Genomic DNA, 14,671 nt, shown 5'->3' on the forward strand with positions numbered 1-14,671 from the left:
TGCAAGATTCATAGACATTAATCTTTCTTTGCAAGTTTCTACTATCTGTATGAAACTGAAGTGGTAAAAAGAATTCCTTTAAACACCTAATTCTAGATGCTTTCTGAAATCTACATGCAGTATGAAACAAATTCATGGACATCTCAATAAATTAATTTAGTTCTGATTCCATTCAACTATATTTACTTAATTATCATTAATCTTTCCCTCATAAGCTTTCATAGGTATCAAGAGTACATTCTGTTCCCTTTGCAGTGAATATAACCCTTGGCTTCCCCACAAAAATATTTATCAAATTGTGGGATAGCATGGAATAAATTAATGCAGATTCAACACAAGAACTCCTGTGCTGCTATGTGCGACTTAATGGTCATTCTTCTCATAGTTTTAGTTTTTTGATGTGCCCTAGGCTTCCCCAAAACTTGCACTCCTTACTCAGTTCATTAGGTGCAGCAGCCTCCCTGGGGGCCTTGCAGCGGAGTTTAAGTCCACTTTGCCAGGGAGCATGCAGGGTCTGTCTTATAACTAGTGAAGGAGTTTGCACTGTCTGAAATTCAGTTCTGTAGAGAGGTATGCTGTCATTGCTGCTTCCCATGTGATCATCCACTGGTGGCCATTTAAAAATGTCACTTTCTGTAGTATTGAGCTTCACTTCTGTGGCATTGAGGGTTCACTGCCAACAGGCCTGCATTATGGAATGACAGAAACTGCTATATGCTAACAAAGTTGTGTGGTTAATTTGTTACTTTTCTAACAGCTTAAGTGCTGACTCTCTCTCAGAAATAGCAATAGTGGTTTCTTTGTGAATGCCATTACTGTCTATGTAGCCATGCTGGCACTGCTTCTAAAATGTGTCTTTAGATGTCTAAAGTGTCACTTTGTTAGCTTAATTCTGGTTTTTTTCAGTGCAGACTTTTTTTTTAAATGCTGTGGCAGCATTTTGTACTAAACCTTAAATTGTATTATTTGAGGATATCTATTAAACTGGAGAAGGTTATTTTGTGTTCTTACTGTGTTTGACTAAGTGGTTATTATCCGACTTTAATGTATTCTGCTTTTATTAGAATCTTTAGGCAAAGGATATGCTGTTGCGTGTACCCAAGAAGGAGAAGAGAAAAAGCAAGCTTCGGGTTCATCTGGCACTAGAGGAACTAGAAGGAAATCAGTTAATACTACTCCTAGAAGAAGATCTGCACGAAACAGCAAAAATGAGACTCTGGGTCAATCTCGGAGCTCCCCTCGGTCAAGCAGTTCTGCGTGCAGTGCCCCTGATGCCAATAACCCGTCTCTGAATAAATCTCCTTCAGAAGCAGAGAAGGCTCCTCCAAAACGAAAGTCTAAAAGAATGGTTAAACAACAAACACCTGTGGTTAAAAAGAAACTGAGAAGTTCTGCACGTTCTGAAAAATCGCACTGTGATTCAGTGGAAGATGACGACATTGCTGAGTCTGAAGCAGTTCTAACATTAGATAAAGACCGTCAGTCAGATAATGAAAGCAATAACACAAGCCTTCCACAGAAGAATAGTGCAGAAACAGAATCTGCTAATGGATTAGAAAGCTGTAGTGAACATGCAGAAATTGAGGAAAATACAGGAGAATGTGACCAAAATGAAGATATTTCAGGCAATGCGGATGTAAGTTTTTCTGTCGAAGAACCTCCGATGCTACCTTTAGAAGGTGAAAGTCAGGAATTTGAAGTAAAAGATGTTACTGAAAAAAATGTAGATCTTGAGAATCGGGACATCTGTGAAAATACTCTTGAACAAATGGAAAAAGTAGCTAGTCCCAAAGATGAAGTATATGACCATACAACTTTTGAAAAAGTAGATCAGACAATGTGTAGTCCTCAAAATGAATTAATGGAGAATGTAGAAACTTTGACAAAAACAGATCAACCCGTAGCTAGTCCAGAAAAAGAATTGTTGGAATATCCAGAAACTTTGGGAAAAGATGAGCCATTAGAGAGCCCCAGAAGTGAATTGCCTGAGCATCCAAAAGCCATAGAAATAGATGATTCCGAGGTGGAAGAAAAACCAGTAGTAGACTGTGCAAGTACAAATATTCAAAACTTAAAAACTGTTAAAGACAAAGAACCAGATACATTAATGCACAGTATTTCTATGGACAGTACCTCAGAACAATCCTTAAAAGAGAACACCATGCCAGAAAGTGAAGAGGGTAGAACTTCAGAGTCACCCCAGGTAAATGCTGAACATAAACATTTTGGTGAAGATAACAATGAAATGATACCGATGGATTGTGACTCATTTTGCAGTGACCAGAATGAACCTCAGATTGAGCAGTTACCACCAGCTGAAAGTACAGGGCAAGGAGAAGTGAACCCCTTACAGTGTGATGTGGGAAACTGTACATCAGTTTCAGGAGTTTCAGATGAAAAAGATGAAACTATTCCTCAAGAGACAGAGTGCCAGTCAGAACTCAAAAAAGATAAAAAGACTCGAACTAGAAGATCTAGGTTTCATTCTCCATCAACAACTTGGTCTCCTTCTAGGAGAGAGGGCAGGAAATCTCAATCACCATCCCCTAAAAGGGAGTTGATCAGAGACAGGAGCTCACGATCACCCAGGAGGGAAACTGTGAAGGAGGGAAGGAGATCCTTATCTCGCTCTCCAAAGAGAGACACACTCAAAGATGAGAAAAAAACACCATCTCGATCTCCCAAAAAGGAAACTGTTAGAGAAAGCAGGAGATCATCATCTCGGTCAAGAACTAAGGATTCATCTCCAAGACAAAAATCTAGATCTCGAAGCAGTGATAGAGATAGTCAAAGAAGAGATCGTGACAGAGAAAGACGAAGTAGGAGGTGGTCTAGGTCACGATCCAGGTCCAGATCACGATCTAGGACAAGAAATAAGGGTTCTTCATTCTCTAGAAATGAGAGGGAAAGTCATTCACCTCGATGGAAAGAAAGATGGGCAAATGACAGCTGGAGGAGTCCTAGAGGAAATGATCGATACAGACGAAGTGATCAAGAGAAACAGAATGAAAGTCTTAAAGAGAAGGACAATACAGAAAAAAACAATGATGATCAGTGTTCTTCAGACAAGCGGAGGAATGATTGTCCAGACTGGGTAATGGAAAGGATAAACTCCGTTCCTGAAGTCAGGAACAGAGAGAGAGATAAACCACATTGGGAAGATGGCAGGCATGATAATTCAGGACACTCTTGGAATAAAAACTTTGGTTCAGGTTGGATTCCAAATCGAGGGAGAGGTCAGCGTGGCCGAGGTGGGCGTGGAAGGGGTGGTTTCATGTATGGAGACCAAAGTGAAAATCACTGGCAAAACAGAAAACCTCTCTCGGGGAACTCAAATGGTTCTGGGAATGAAACTTCAAGGTTCCCAGAACATCAGCCGTACAAGCGTAAGAATGAACAAGACCATTCTTTTGATACACCTGCTGACAGATCTGGGTGGACATCTGCATCCAGCTGGGCTGTAAGAAAGACTTTACCTGCTGATGTGCAGAATTATTATTCAAGAAGAGGACGCAATTCATCAAGCCCACAGTCCGGATGGGGAATGAGACAAGAAGAGGAGACACCTGAACAAGGTATTTATAGTTTTGAAACGTAAAAGCTTAGTCACAGCTGCAGAAGCTGAGTAAAATCCTAGTCACATTGGCCTATCTCAAGTTGCTTAGTTCTTCAAAATAATTTGGGGTCATTCTATAGTCTTTTTGCAATATGGAGGTTTGTAGGTGTGGAGTTTGGGGATTTCTTGTGTTTTTATGGTGTTTTGATGGCTTTTTGGTTTTGCTTAAAGTTAGTTAGATGTAGTTTAAGGACTGCGCATCTGAAGAGTGCTACTTAAGTAAATTGATTTGCTTGAAGAGAAGGCATATCTTCTTTGTGGTTACTTTTAGCATCTGCACACCTTTTAAAAAGGGCAGTTTTTTTCAAGGGGATTTGCATTTCTAGATTCTAGAGATGACATTATTATGCTGACATTTATCTTGCTTCTAAATAAGCATTTTCCTCTTCATATGCTTTAAAAATCTAGGGAGATTTATAAATGCAAAAATGGTACTTTTACTGTACTTCAGTATTAAAATTCCTCTAAATCCTCAATAGAAGTCTAATATTTTTTTGAGTATTCTGTATCTAAAAGGTAACCGCCCTGATGGAAATAAACTTCTTGGTATAGAGTGAGTTAACTGTGGACGAGATTGATTCTGAATAGCTAAGAAGTCATCCACAGATTATTAATGCTCTGAAGTAAAAGACAGATGTGAATTCTATTTAAAAACTGTAAAATCCAGCTCTGAAGGCAACCACACTTGCACTTTCCCATTGTCTCCTTGTTTTGTCTTTCATTTTTATCCTATGTGCTAGCAGTTTTCTCCTTTTCAGAGGCAACTGAATCAGTAGCTTCTTAGTTTTGAGGCAACTTTGTCAGCCTTCAATCTGCTGCAGGAAAAATTTATCAAAGCTTTAAGTGGAAGCATTGTGTGGCTTGCAGACTTTATTTCACATCGTTCAGGAACAATCACACTGTTATATTCACTTTTGGAACATGAATTCGGCTGAGAATAGTACAGTGATCTCTCAAAACTGGATAAAACAGGTTAGGTTGGATGACATGGTCCTGGGCGAAATGGTCATGGGCAACCTGCTTTTGTTGACCCTGCTTGAGCACAGGGAGTTGGACTAGATGGTCTCCATAGGTCCTTTCCAACCTCAGTGATTCTATTATCCTGTCATCTTTAAAAAAGGTGGTTTCGGGTGAGGCATAAGAGTTCAAATCCCGATCCCTGTGAACTAGGTGACAGGGTTCCTCACAAAAGGGATTCTAAGGGAAGGACATCTGAATTATAACCCATCAACAGTTTCTCAGAACTAATTTCTTGACTTTTGGAAGGTTTGCAGCTTCTATCTAGACTTAATGTTTTAGCTTCTGTTAAAGACAAAGTGAGATAGTAATTTTTTTAAGAAGTGCTACCACAAGAGGTTATATTTACTTTCTAGGCTTTACCCATTTTACCATTACAGGTGTTTGAAACAATCCTTTCCGAATATGAACATCTTTGAAATTGATTGAGGATGATTTACTATTCAGTGAAAAAAAAAAAAAGACAGCAGAGTATTTCTATAGTTAGGAGAAATGGCTAACAGTGAGTGTGTGTGTCAGGCAAAGGGGAGCAGAGCATTGCATATGTGATAATGTATGACTAAGCTGCGATTGCAGAAGCTGGATAAGTCATGTTATCTTCCTGCTCTTTGGGTGAGAATTACTGTCTCATTGTGATGAAATAATTTATTAGCTGCACCGTGGGAACAAGTGGAGAAAACAGAAATTTGAGATGCAGGCTTCCATAGTAACCTGAACTTTTGAAACTCAGAAACTAGCATTTGACTCCATGACGTGTCTGGTGATGAGTGCTGTGTAATAATGTAATGCAGTATCTTTAAAATATTCAAATTATAGAAAGCTTTTTGATAACTCCATGCTTCATTAAGAGTTCAGACACCTGGCTCCACTTTTGCTTTATGAAGTACAGATTTTCTACTCCATATACTGTCTGTTTTTTCTTTTGGTAGATCCAAACCTCAAAGACCAAGGCAACCAGCAAAGTGATGGTTCTCAGTTACCAATAAATATGATGCAGCAACAAATGAATGTAATGCCACAAGTCAATGCACAGCACCAACCTATGAATATCTTTCCGTATCCAGTGGGTGTCCATCCTCCCATGATGAACATGCAACGAAATCCTTTCAACATCCACCCTCCAATGCCCATGCATCTCCCTACCGGAGTGCCTCTCATACAGGTAGCTGCTCCCACAAATTTGTCTCAGGGATTACCTCCGCCTCCACCTCCACCCCCACCATCTCAACAAGTCAACTACATTGCTTCACAGCAAGATGGAAAACAATTGCAGGTATGCTTTATCAGAAGCCATGGCAAGAGCAGCACTGAAGTAAGATCGGTTAAGGGTTTCCTATATTGAATACCATAGTCTTGATAAATTTATACTTGCAGTTTCTTTCTTTCTTGCTTGTCTGCTTCCACCCCACACCAAATTTCAAGTGGAAGTATCCATGAGGATATGTGGTGTTTTGGGGCTATAGTTTTTAAATAATAATACACAACACCGTAACTGGGGTTTTGTGGAAGCAAGGTATTCCACTGGGTAATGGAACACTGAAAAATTTCATTGATGTTGTCCATTACCTTTTTCTTCTTAGACGTGCCCCGTTTCCAAAACTAAGTTTTCCCCTTCAAAACCGAATTTTCAAGCTTTAGGAAATGCTTGGATCCCGTTTCAGCAGTGTGTAGAAAGTGACCTCCACTGCTTAGTTGCAGTTCTCATCCCGTGGGGTGTATCAGCAGAGGAAAGTTACTGAGTATTGCATGGCGCCTGTTTGTTCCACACTTCCATTCTCCAGCTGTCACTATCTCAGCAGCTTCCCCACACATGCGTTTTTTATTCTGTTTAATCTTTTGAGCCTTTTTATTAATAATTTCCAAGATTTCTTTGGTATGTTTTACTTCCCTCTTCTTGCCTGATTCTTCTGGTTTTGCATGCCCTGTTTGAGACCTAACTTCCACTTCATTTCTCCAGTTTCAAAAAGACTCTATTGTGCTTAGGCCAGGTCAGACCATCTTTTTGTGCCTTTCAAGATATCTTAAACAACCTTTGTGTATGTGAGCTCCTCCTGTAGCCAGCTGTTTATATTAAGAGCTTTTATATCAGGGAAAGGAATATGAACAACTTCCAGGAGAATGCATGGCCCTGCGAGGAGATGTAACGCTGCATCTGCGATGTATAAAGGGCTCTTCAGGGGTTGACTGAGGTTTGTGCTTTTCATTTGTTGCAGGCTGCCTGCTCTAACCTAAAATGCTTCCCCTGTATTCCAGGTTGAAAAAGTGATGTTCTAGAGCAATGATTTCTAACTCTCTGTTTTCATGCATCATCTCTAAAGATTTGAAGTGAACTGATAAATGGCCTACATTCTTTTCATTTTCAACTGCTGTTATGCATTTGTATTCATTAACTTAGAATGAAGGGAGTTAAGTACTGTGGGAAATAGTGAGTGGGGTTACAGGCCATATGAAATAAATGCTTTAATACTCTGCATGGTAAAACAGTAAGGTAGTATTGGAACTAAAATGCTGGTAGTTTGCGTGTTGATTTGATTAATGCCTGCTGTCTGTAATTAAAACATTTTCACAATTGAAAATTCAGTAAGTTTAACCTCTAAAAATATAAGAAGTCAGAACGTAGGCTATTGGACCTCTGTGAAGTATGATATCTAGAGCTGCATTAAAGGTTGTGTATTGTTCCAAAGCACAGTTATTTGTTAGTAAAGCTCCTGTTATATTTGTTGCTCTTACCTGCTTTTGTGGGGTGGTGTCCATGAACCTGAATGCTCTTGGGAGCTGCTGCTGCTTTTTCTTTGAGCTTTCATTGAATAAGTTCTTGGTGGTAGCACGATACAAATTACTGAACACTGCGGGACTCCACCTGTCCTTCCTGTTAAAAGGAAGACAAAGAGAGCGCGCTGGTGAGCGTTAGCATACTGATTGTAGCAGCTCGGTATCTGTGTCTTTCCCAAGGAGCTTAAATTCGTGTTCCATTATTTTCCATCTGGATAAATGCAGATGTGAAAAAAGTAATGGTGATTATGTGCAAAATAGTAGCATTTAGGGTAGCCTGCCAGAAACATGTTGGGAGGATGCGTTCTTGGCTTTTGCTAAAAATGACCTCTGTCTGAGGTCTGAGAGCTACCTCATTTCTCAGTTCCAAAGTATCGACAGTGCCCGTAGTCTTTTGGCAATGTTTGGAAATGCACAGAACATGGCTTTTCCTGAAGAACAGAACGTGGTGCTTCCACCAGCACTGGCTCTAGACTGGAGAAGACTTGTGGCTGTGTTGATATTTGAAACTCATTCGCAAGCTCAAGCTGATAACAAACACAAAAAGAAATGTTTTCAAAGCAGCATCATTATGATGAAGGAATGCAATTGTGGGTTAAGGTTAACTCTTTGTATGTATGTTTAGGTACTGATTTTTTAAAAGATAAATGTTAATCTGATTTACAAAAGCAGGCTTCCTATGCACTCCTGTGACAAATAGAGAAGTTCTGCAGCCATAAGCTTCCTTCCCCTTGTGCTAACACTCTCTGTGCCTGTTTGCTGTATCACTGGGATCAGAGCCAGAATCTGGCAACCACAGTGGTGACATGGAGGATGCCTTCTTTTTCAAGCTTTATTTTTTTTTTCTTCTTTTGAGTAGACCTGATATAATGTGTGTACTTTCCATAATAATGGATAGTGTGGAAATTAGCTAATGAACCAAAGCACATAGTATTGATGCCCTTTCTTCTAGAGAGGCACGTTGTCATACCGAAGGATAATGTATTAACTGCTGGTAACTTTTTAAAACAGGGTATTCCCAATACTGCTCATGTAAGTAATAACATGAGTGCTCCAGCCTTGCCTGCTCCAACAGCAGTCCTGGGAAACGTGGGAACAGTTCAGGGACCAAATTTGGGTAATGCAACATCGTCAAGTCACATCAAGAGCTCTAATGCAGCTGTAAAATTGGGAGAAAACAAAGCAAGTGTAACAGTGGAAGCCAGTGCAGATAGCTCGAAGAAGGACCAGGCAAGTTCAAAGTTCATTGTATATTTATATATACTGTTTTATATATCAATATATAAAGTACATACAAAATTTTATACTTTTATATATATACATTTTTATATACTAAAAAATAGCAAACTATGACAATACCCCTTCTGTGTATATACTTGATACCATCGTGTGTGTGATACTTTCGTGGCAGCTGTAGGACATAAAACTAGCAAGCTGACTCTTTTTAGTGTAGTCTTCTTTAAAGCAGCACTATTATGACTATTATTTTAATTGCTGTGGGACAACATTATGTTCTTAGTGCAACACAGGCAGCTCTCATGAGAGCTGAAATGTGGGTGAGGGGAGCATGGTTTCCTAGTCTTCTGTAGTAACTTTTTTCTGTAAAGTTTTAATTTGTGATTGATAAAAAGATACATATGCAGGCAGTGCAAAATAACACTCCAAGTTTGGTTTTTCATCAGAAATTGTTAATTCAAGAAAAAGCAGCACAAGAGGTCAAACTAGCTATTAAACCTTTCTACCAAAATAAAGACATCACTAAGGAAGAATATAAAGAAATTGTGCGGAAAGCTGTGGATAAAGTAAGTTGATCTAGGAATCTGAAACGCATACATTTCAGTTGAGGTAGGGTTTGGGGTGGATTTCTTAATCTTGTGGGAACAGCTGGTGGTTGCTGGGAGAGGGAATGGGAAAAGCAAAAAGACCTTCCATCTTTCTCCATCCACGAGAGCTTTCTCAGCTCCTCGGAACTTAAATCATTTATTATGTGAAAGAGTTGAGTGGGAATTCAGAAGTATTTGGGAAGCAATTGGAAAGTATTAGGAGTTTCCAAAGTTCTTCTGCTTGAGATGGAGAAACCTGGGGTGTTGGGAAAATAAAAAAATAATGGGGAACAGTGGCAAATCAACAGAAATACTTCAAACTTTTGTTGTTGTTGTTCTTTAAACCTGTTGTAGGTTTGTCATAGCAAGAGCGGAGAAGTTAATTCTGCAAAAGTGGCAAATCTGGTGAAAGCTTATGTAGACAAATACAAACATTCACGGAAGAAAAATCCTGAAGAGGCAGTCTCTTGTGAAAGGAAATAGAACATGTCTTCAGTTTTTAATTTTATTCTATCTGCAAAGTGCAATTTCAACATGAACCGTTAACTGAAAATTGTACATGACAGTGATTTGAATCTGGTTTTGATAAAATTATTTTTCAATGTGTAGTATATAATGTTTTGTTCTAAAGAAATATAGATCTGCAGGGCAACTTCTTTATTCCTTTTTAAAAACAGATGTCTAAAAAATAAAGGTGTAAAGAAGAATCATTAGGAATGTACAATTGTGTGGATACTTAGATGTACAGCATTTTGACTTGAATAACAGAGTGCATTAAACTAGAAACTTCTGAGTACATTGGTTTTGGAACAGGTATGTACAGTACATGTAATCGGTCAGATTAAAGTAAAATTTTTCTTTTGATTTCTCCCTAATTATAGCAAAGATAAAATAATGTATTGCCTTGACAAATATTTCTAGTGTTAACTGGACAGGCTGAATGCAGGGGTCACAATGTGTATATATAAAAAAAAAACAAAACACGTGGAGTTGTCTGAACAGAAGAACTGTTTAGATTTTAAAAAGAAAAATCATAAACAGTAAAATGCAGTGCCCAAAACCGTGGGCGCTGCACTCTGTTGTAACACCAAATAAAAATTATGCTGCTTGGTTTCATTTGTGATGTTTTTCAGTTTGTTTCAAGATAGTGGGATGAACTTGAATAGTTTTTTATGTGCTGAAAGCCCTCAATCACCACATGCTGACAACCCCAGTTCATGACCAACCCTGCCCTTAGCTAGTAGGGAATTAGCATGCTAGGGCTGGATGTTCAGAAACATAAACCAGTTTCTTCTTCAAGTAAAACCAAGAAAGGTGGAACTTGTTAGTAGGCTCCCGTTCGATCAGAGACTGCCAGTTGTGCCAATTGTAGCTGTGTAATACTTCTCTCTGTTAATTAGGGTCTGTGGCAGGGATCACCAGACTGGTGTCATTGAATCCACGCAATCTGAAGTCACGTGCAACAGCTTTGCTACTTCTCTGAGCACTTTTACGTAGAGAGGTACCACAAGCATTTTAAAAGCAGATGTGGGCTCACTGCATGTGAACGGGGAATGCCTACACCAAAGGCAAAACCAGTTTTACTGAGGTAGCAGCAGGGAGAGTTGCTGAAACACTAACATCATTATGTGCTCCTTATGGAAGGAACAGCTTGGGATCCTTCTGGGTTTGAGTGGAGAAGGAGCCTGACTCTCATACAGAAATATTTATTCCCTCACTCTCAGGCAGTGCTATTAAAATTTCAGCACTTCCCTTCCAGTCCTGCTGTGCTGTACCCATCTTTGGCGTTGGCTCAGCTTGGCTTCTGCTCTAGCCCAAGGTCTCCTGGCCCAACAAAAGCATGAATATAAACCATTCTGACAGAAAGTATCAATTGAGTTTTCTGAGAAATTGTCTCTTACAAGCCAGTATTTCCCAAATTAACTGTTTTTAGCAGAAAACACAGTCTTACCCTGTAAGTACTTTTTGCAGAAGCCCAAGGATGAAATAAGGGATATACACTCCTGTATACACACATAGAGAGATAGATATATGTGTAAAAAATGTGATGTTTGTCACAACTGTTGATCACTTGGTTTTAACTATAACTTTCTGCAGATTTAATGAAGCATTTGACTGTCTATATTTATTTTTGTGTGCCTAAATAAAAATACTATGTAAATTAGAAGCAGATATAATACATTTTCTACAGTCAAGCCAGGTCTTAGATTTTTCAAAATACTCAGTTTTACACTGTGGTAGCAATTTGTATGATCTCTTGAACTATTTTAAGCTAAAATTGGTTAGCACTTTTTGAAAAATGTTGTAGCAAATTGCTATGTCTATGCTGGTTTCACGCCATGCGTACTTATTTTTATTACAGTTTCTTCTCTGAATTTTTGGATTTTAATTACTTTTTATATCTTTTTACTTTATACAGTTGAGCCTTGCTATAAAGCTCCTTTCAGGAACCAGATAAATGTTTCGTGGGTTGGTGTTTTGTTTTTTTTTTCCTTTTAGAGGAGAGGTGGAAATTGGGTGGGAAGGAACAGTAGAGGATTTAAACTGGGAGAGTGGAGGGGTCAGTCATTTCTTACTTTGCAGCTCCTGCCTGGAAGATAAGCTGTCACTTGCTGCCACGTTGTTTGGGCAGTGACTGTAGCGATGCTCCACTGTATTCCAAAACGTAACGAAGAATATTGGATAGAGTAGTGTGTGATCAGTAACTTTATTTTTTACAATTAAATACTCCAGAACTTACCAGAAAATATGCAGTTCGTTACAAATTCTATGTTGAATTAAAAAAATAATGCATTGCCTTAATACGTAGACTCTCCTCCTATTTTTCCCAACAATCAGTAAGGTTGCTGTTGGTGTGACTGCCCAAGAAGGTGCGTACTTTAACCTCGTAGTTATGTTTTTGTTAAAATAGTATGAAAGCTGTTATTTCTATTTATTGAAGCTCCTTGTACTGAAAGTCTCGGCATGCACTAGCACTGAAGGCAAAGCGGTGGGGGAGGCCGAGCCCTGTTGAGGCCTCGAAGGTATCGGCAATTCATTCGATCCAAATTGCCTTGAGCAAAAACAATTGCGAAACCGTGTACCTTCTGTGATTTTCCTTGCACTCCTCCCACTGTCTCACTGTGCATGCTGCTTGAATGTCTCATCCTAAAGATGTATCCGCGCAGCACAGTGGCTCTCTCAAGTCCACAATATGGTGTTTGTAGCATAAGGCTGGAGTGCTGTCTACTGAAAAAAAATTCTCTAGTTTTGTGTAGTGCTTAACGGTTTCTAATAAATTCTTTTCACCAAGCTGCCAGTAGTCTGTGTTTGGCCTTAAATGATTCTGGCTCAAGTGGTTTAATTCAGAAAGCAGTATAAGTACCAGTACTTCTGTATGTACACGTATCTAACCTGCCTTGATGTTGTCTGGGCTCCCCCTCCTTTACACCTTGTTTGTTTTCGGTTACTCTGCCTTGTCTGGCTGCAGATGCTGCAAGCTGAAGAAAAACAAAACGCATGGGGCAAAACGGCCGTTTGCTGCTCGTGCTGCTGGGGGAGACTCTAGGTTCTAGGTCTTGCAAAACAGCGTGGGGCTCGGTGTCTTTTATAATCTGTGGTGGGGACCGAATGAGGGCAGGACTCAAACCAACTGGGCTGTGTCCTCCTATGCACTAGAAGTAACGGAGCCAGTGGGCTTCACTGAAGCAGCCCCTGGGGAGTTTAGCACAGGATGGCCCACCTGCCTTGGGAGCTCTGTTCCAAGCATCGCCATATTTTCCAGGAGTAACCCCACCGTGCTTTCATGAGGTACCTTTTCATGAGGTAACGCAGGCACCAGCTGTGTGAGAGCCGGCTGGCTGCTCTGTGAAATCCAGAGCAGCTTTGTTGCTAGATTTGGGTTGGTTTGGCTGGGTGAGAACATCCAGGGTGGGGAAGAATAGTCCTGCCTTGCTACTGCTGACCTGGTGTCTTGGTTTACTGAGGTGCCCTAATGGACCGGCACGTGGTCTTGGGAAAGAGCACAGCGCCCTGAGGAGCGAGGGTAGAAATGCAAGGCTCAAGGGGGTGGTGAGGGTGCCCACTGGGGAGAGGGAGGCTCGGCAGGGCCTGTTGCTTGAGGCCAAGCCTTCGGGAGGAAGAAGAGCCCTCGGAGGCATGTCCTGCAGCTGTAAGGGGCTAGTGAGGCTGGGCTAGCGGGATGTGTGTGGCAGGAGAAGCAGCTGCCTGGTCTCCTCGAAGGGCGATTACTGCGTCAGGCGGACTGGCAGGAGGAAGGGTAGTGCCTTGGGGATGGGCGCAGCGTCGGCACCGCTGGACAGAACCATTTCTGAGCCTGAGCAGGCTCAGGACATGTGGAGGAGAGGCACGTGGTGACGAACGGCAGGGGCAGAGGTAGCTCGTTAGTCAAGACTTGCAATTTTTGCTGAGCCAGCACCATTGCAGTCTGGTTGCTGCAGCTAAAGGCGTTCTGGATCCGGCCTCTGCGAGCAGTGCCTCGGAATCTTTACTCGGTTTGCTGTAGGCATCACTGTGCTGGAGCCTGCTGCCAAAGCCAGGGCTTGTGTTTTTCCCCAAAAGCCACATCTCGAGCACTGTAACACACCAGTGTGTAGAACAGGTATCTTGATTCCAAAAGTGGACTTCCACCTTTCAGTTACAGTTACAAAACTATGCTGGCAAAATTTTTCATTATTATGAAGTATTACAATATTTACATTAATCAATGCCGCCTTATAAAAAAGTAGAGACAAGAGTAAGGACCATAAAGTAGTTACCAATTTTTAGTAATTAAAGAGCATGCACTTCTTAGATGCAGCAGCTTTCAAAACAGTGGAGCATCTATGAAGATTAAAAAAAAAAAATTGCTAACTAACTTAGAGTTAAAAAAAAAAAACTAAAAGCACAAGTTACTACTTGTGTAAAAGGAGGAGCAGCTGTGAGAAGGCATGGGCTGGGATGTGGAACTTGCCTCTTTTCCAATATTATTCAGTCACAATTCCCGGAGACTCGCACACCAACGGTAAGCTTTCAGCCTGATCTTCATTTCATAGACTGTGCAATAAACACAGGGGATTACAGCGATGCAGTAGATCCTCATTATCCACAGTAAACAATCAAACCCAGCGTGGAATCCACCACAGAGAAAAACTACTGCAGGAGCCAAACCCAAGGAATTTTGGCAGCAGGTTGTCATATAATTAGTCCTAAAGTGTTGCACAAATTAAACCTACAACCACTGAATTTTTTTATGACAAGCATCGATCAAAAATAGCCCGGGATTCCTCGATGTTTTGGTGCAATGGCAGGTGAGATAGATTAAAGAAGATAACAACTCTTGGAAGTCAGAATTGTAAATTCCTGAGCCTTTTACAAGAGTTCAGGGCTCTCAAGGACCGGGAAGGTAGCTTACACATGGCAGGTAGCGTCTCCTCTAACACGGGACAGGAATGTTGCTGCCCGT

At 40.5% G+C, this 14,671-nt stretch overlaps 1 protein-coding gene across 1 annotated transcript in view; it reads left to right on the top strand.

Annotated features, from left to right (window-relative positions):
* Positions 1-9,711, top strand: part of SCAF11 (SR-related CTD-associated factor 11) — a 30,402-nt gene extending 20,691 nt beyond the window's left edge. The window contains exons 10-14 of the mRNA XM_010296965.1: positions 1,065-3,575; positions 5,563-5,906; positions 8,417-8,587; positions 9,088-9,207; positions 9,583-9,711. Of these exons, the coding sequence (XP_010295267.1) occupies positions 1,065-3,575; positions 5,563-5,906; positions 8,417-8,587; positions 9,088-9,207; positions 9,583-9,711 (3,275 nt within the window). The remainder of the gene's footprint in view (positions 1-1,064; positions 3,576-5,562; positions 5,907-8,416; positions 8,588-9,087; positions 9,208-9,582) is intronic.
* Positions 9,712-14,671: the final 4,960 nt, after the last annotated feature.

Source organism: Phaethon lepturus, unplaced genomic scaffold (assembly GCF_000687285.1).
Source record: "Phaethon lepturus isolate BGI_N335 unplaced genomic scaffold, ASM68728v1 scaffold39171, whole genome shotgun sequence".
NCBI lineage: Eukaryota > Metazoa > Chordata > Aves > Phaethontiformes > Phaethontidae > Phaethon > Phaethon lepturus.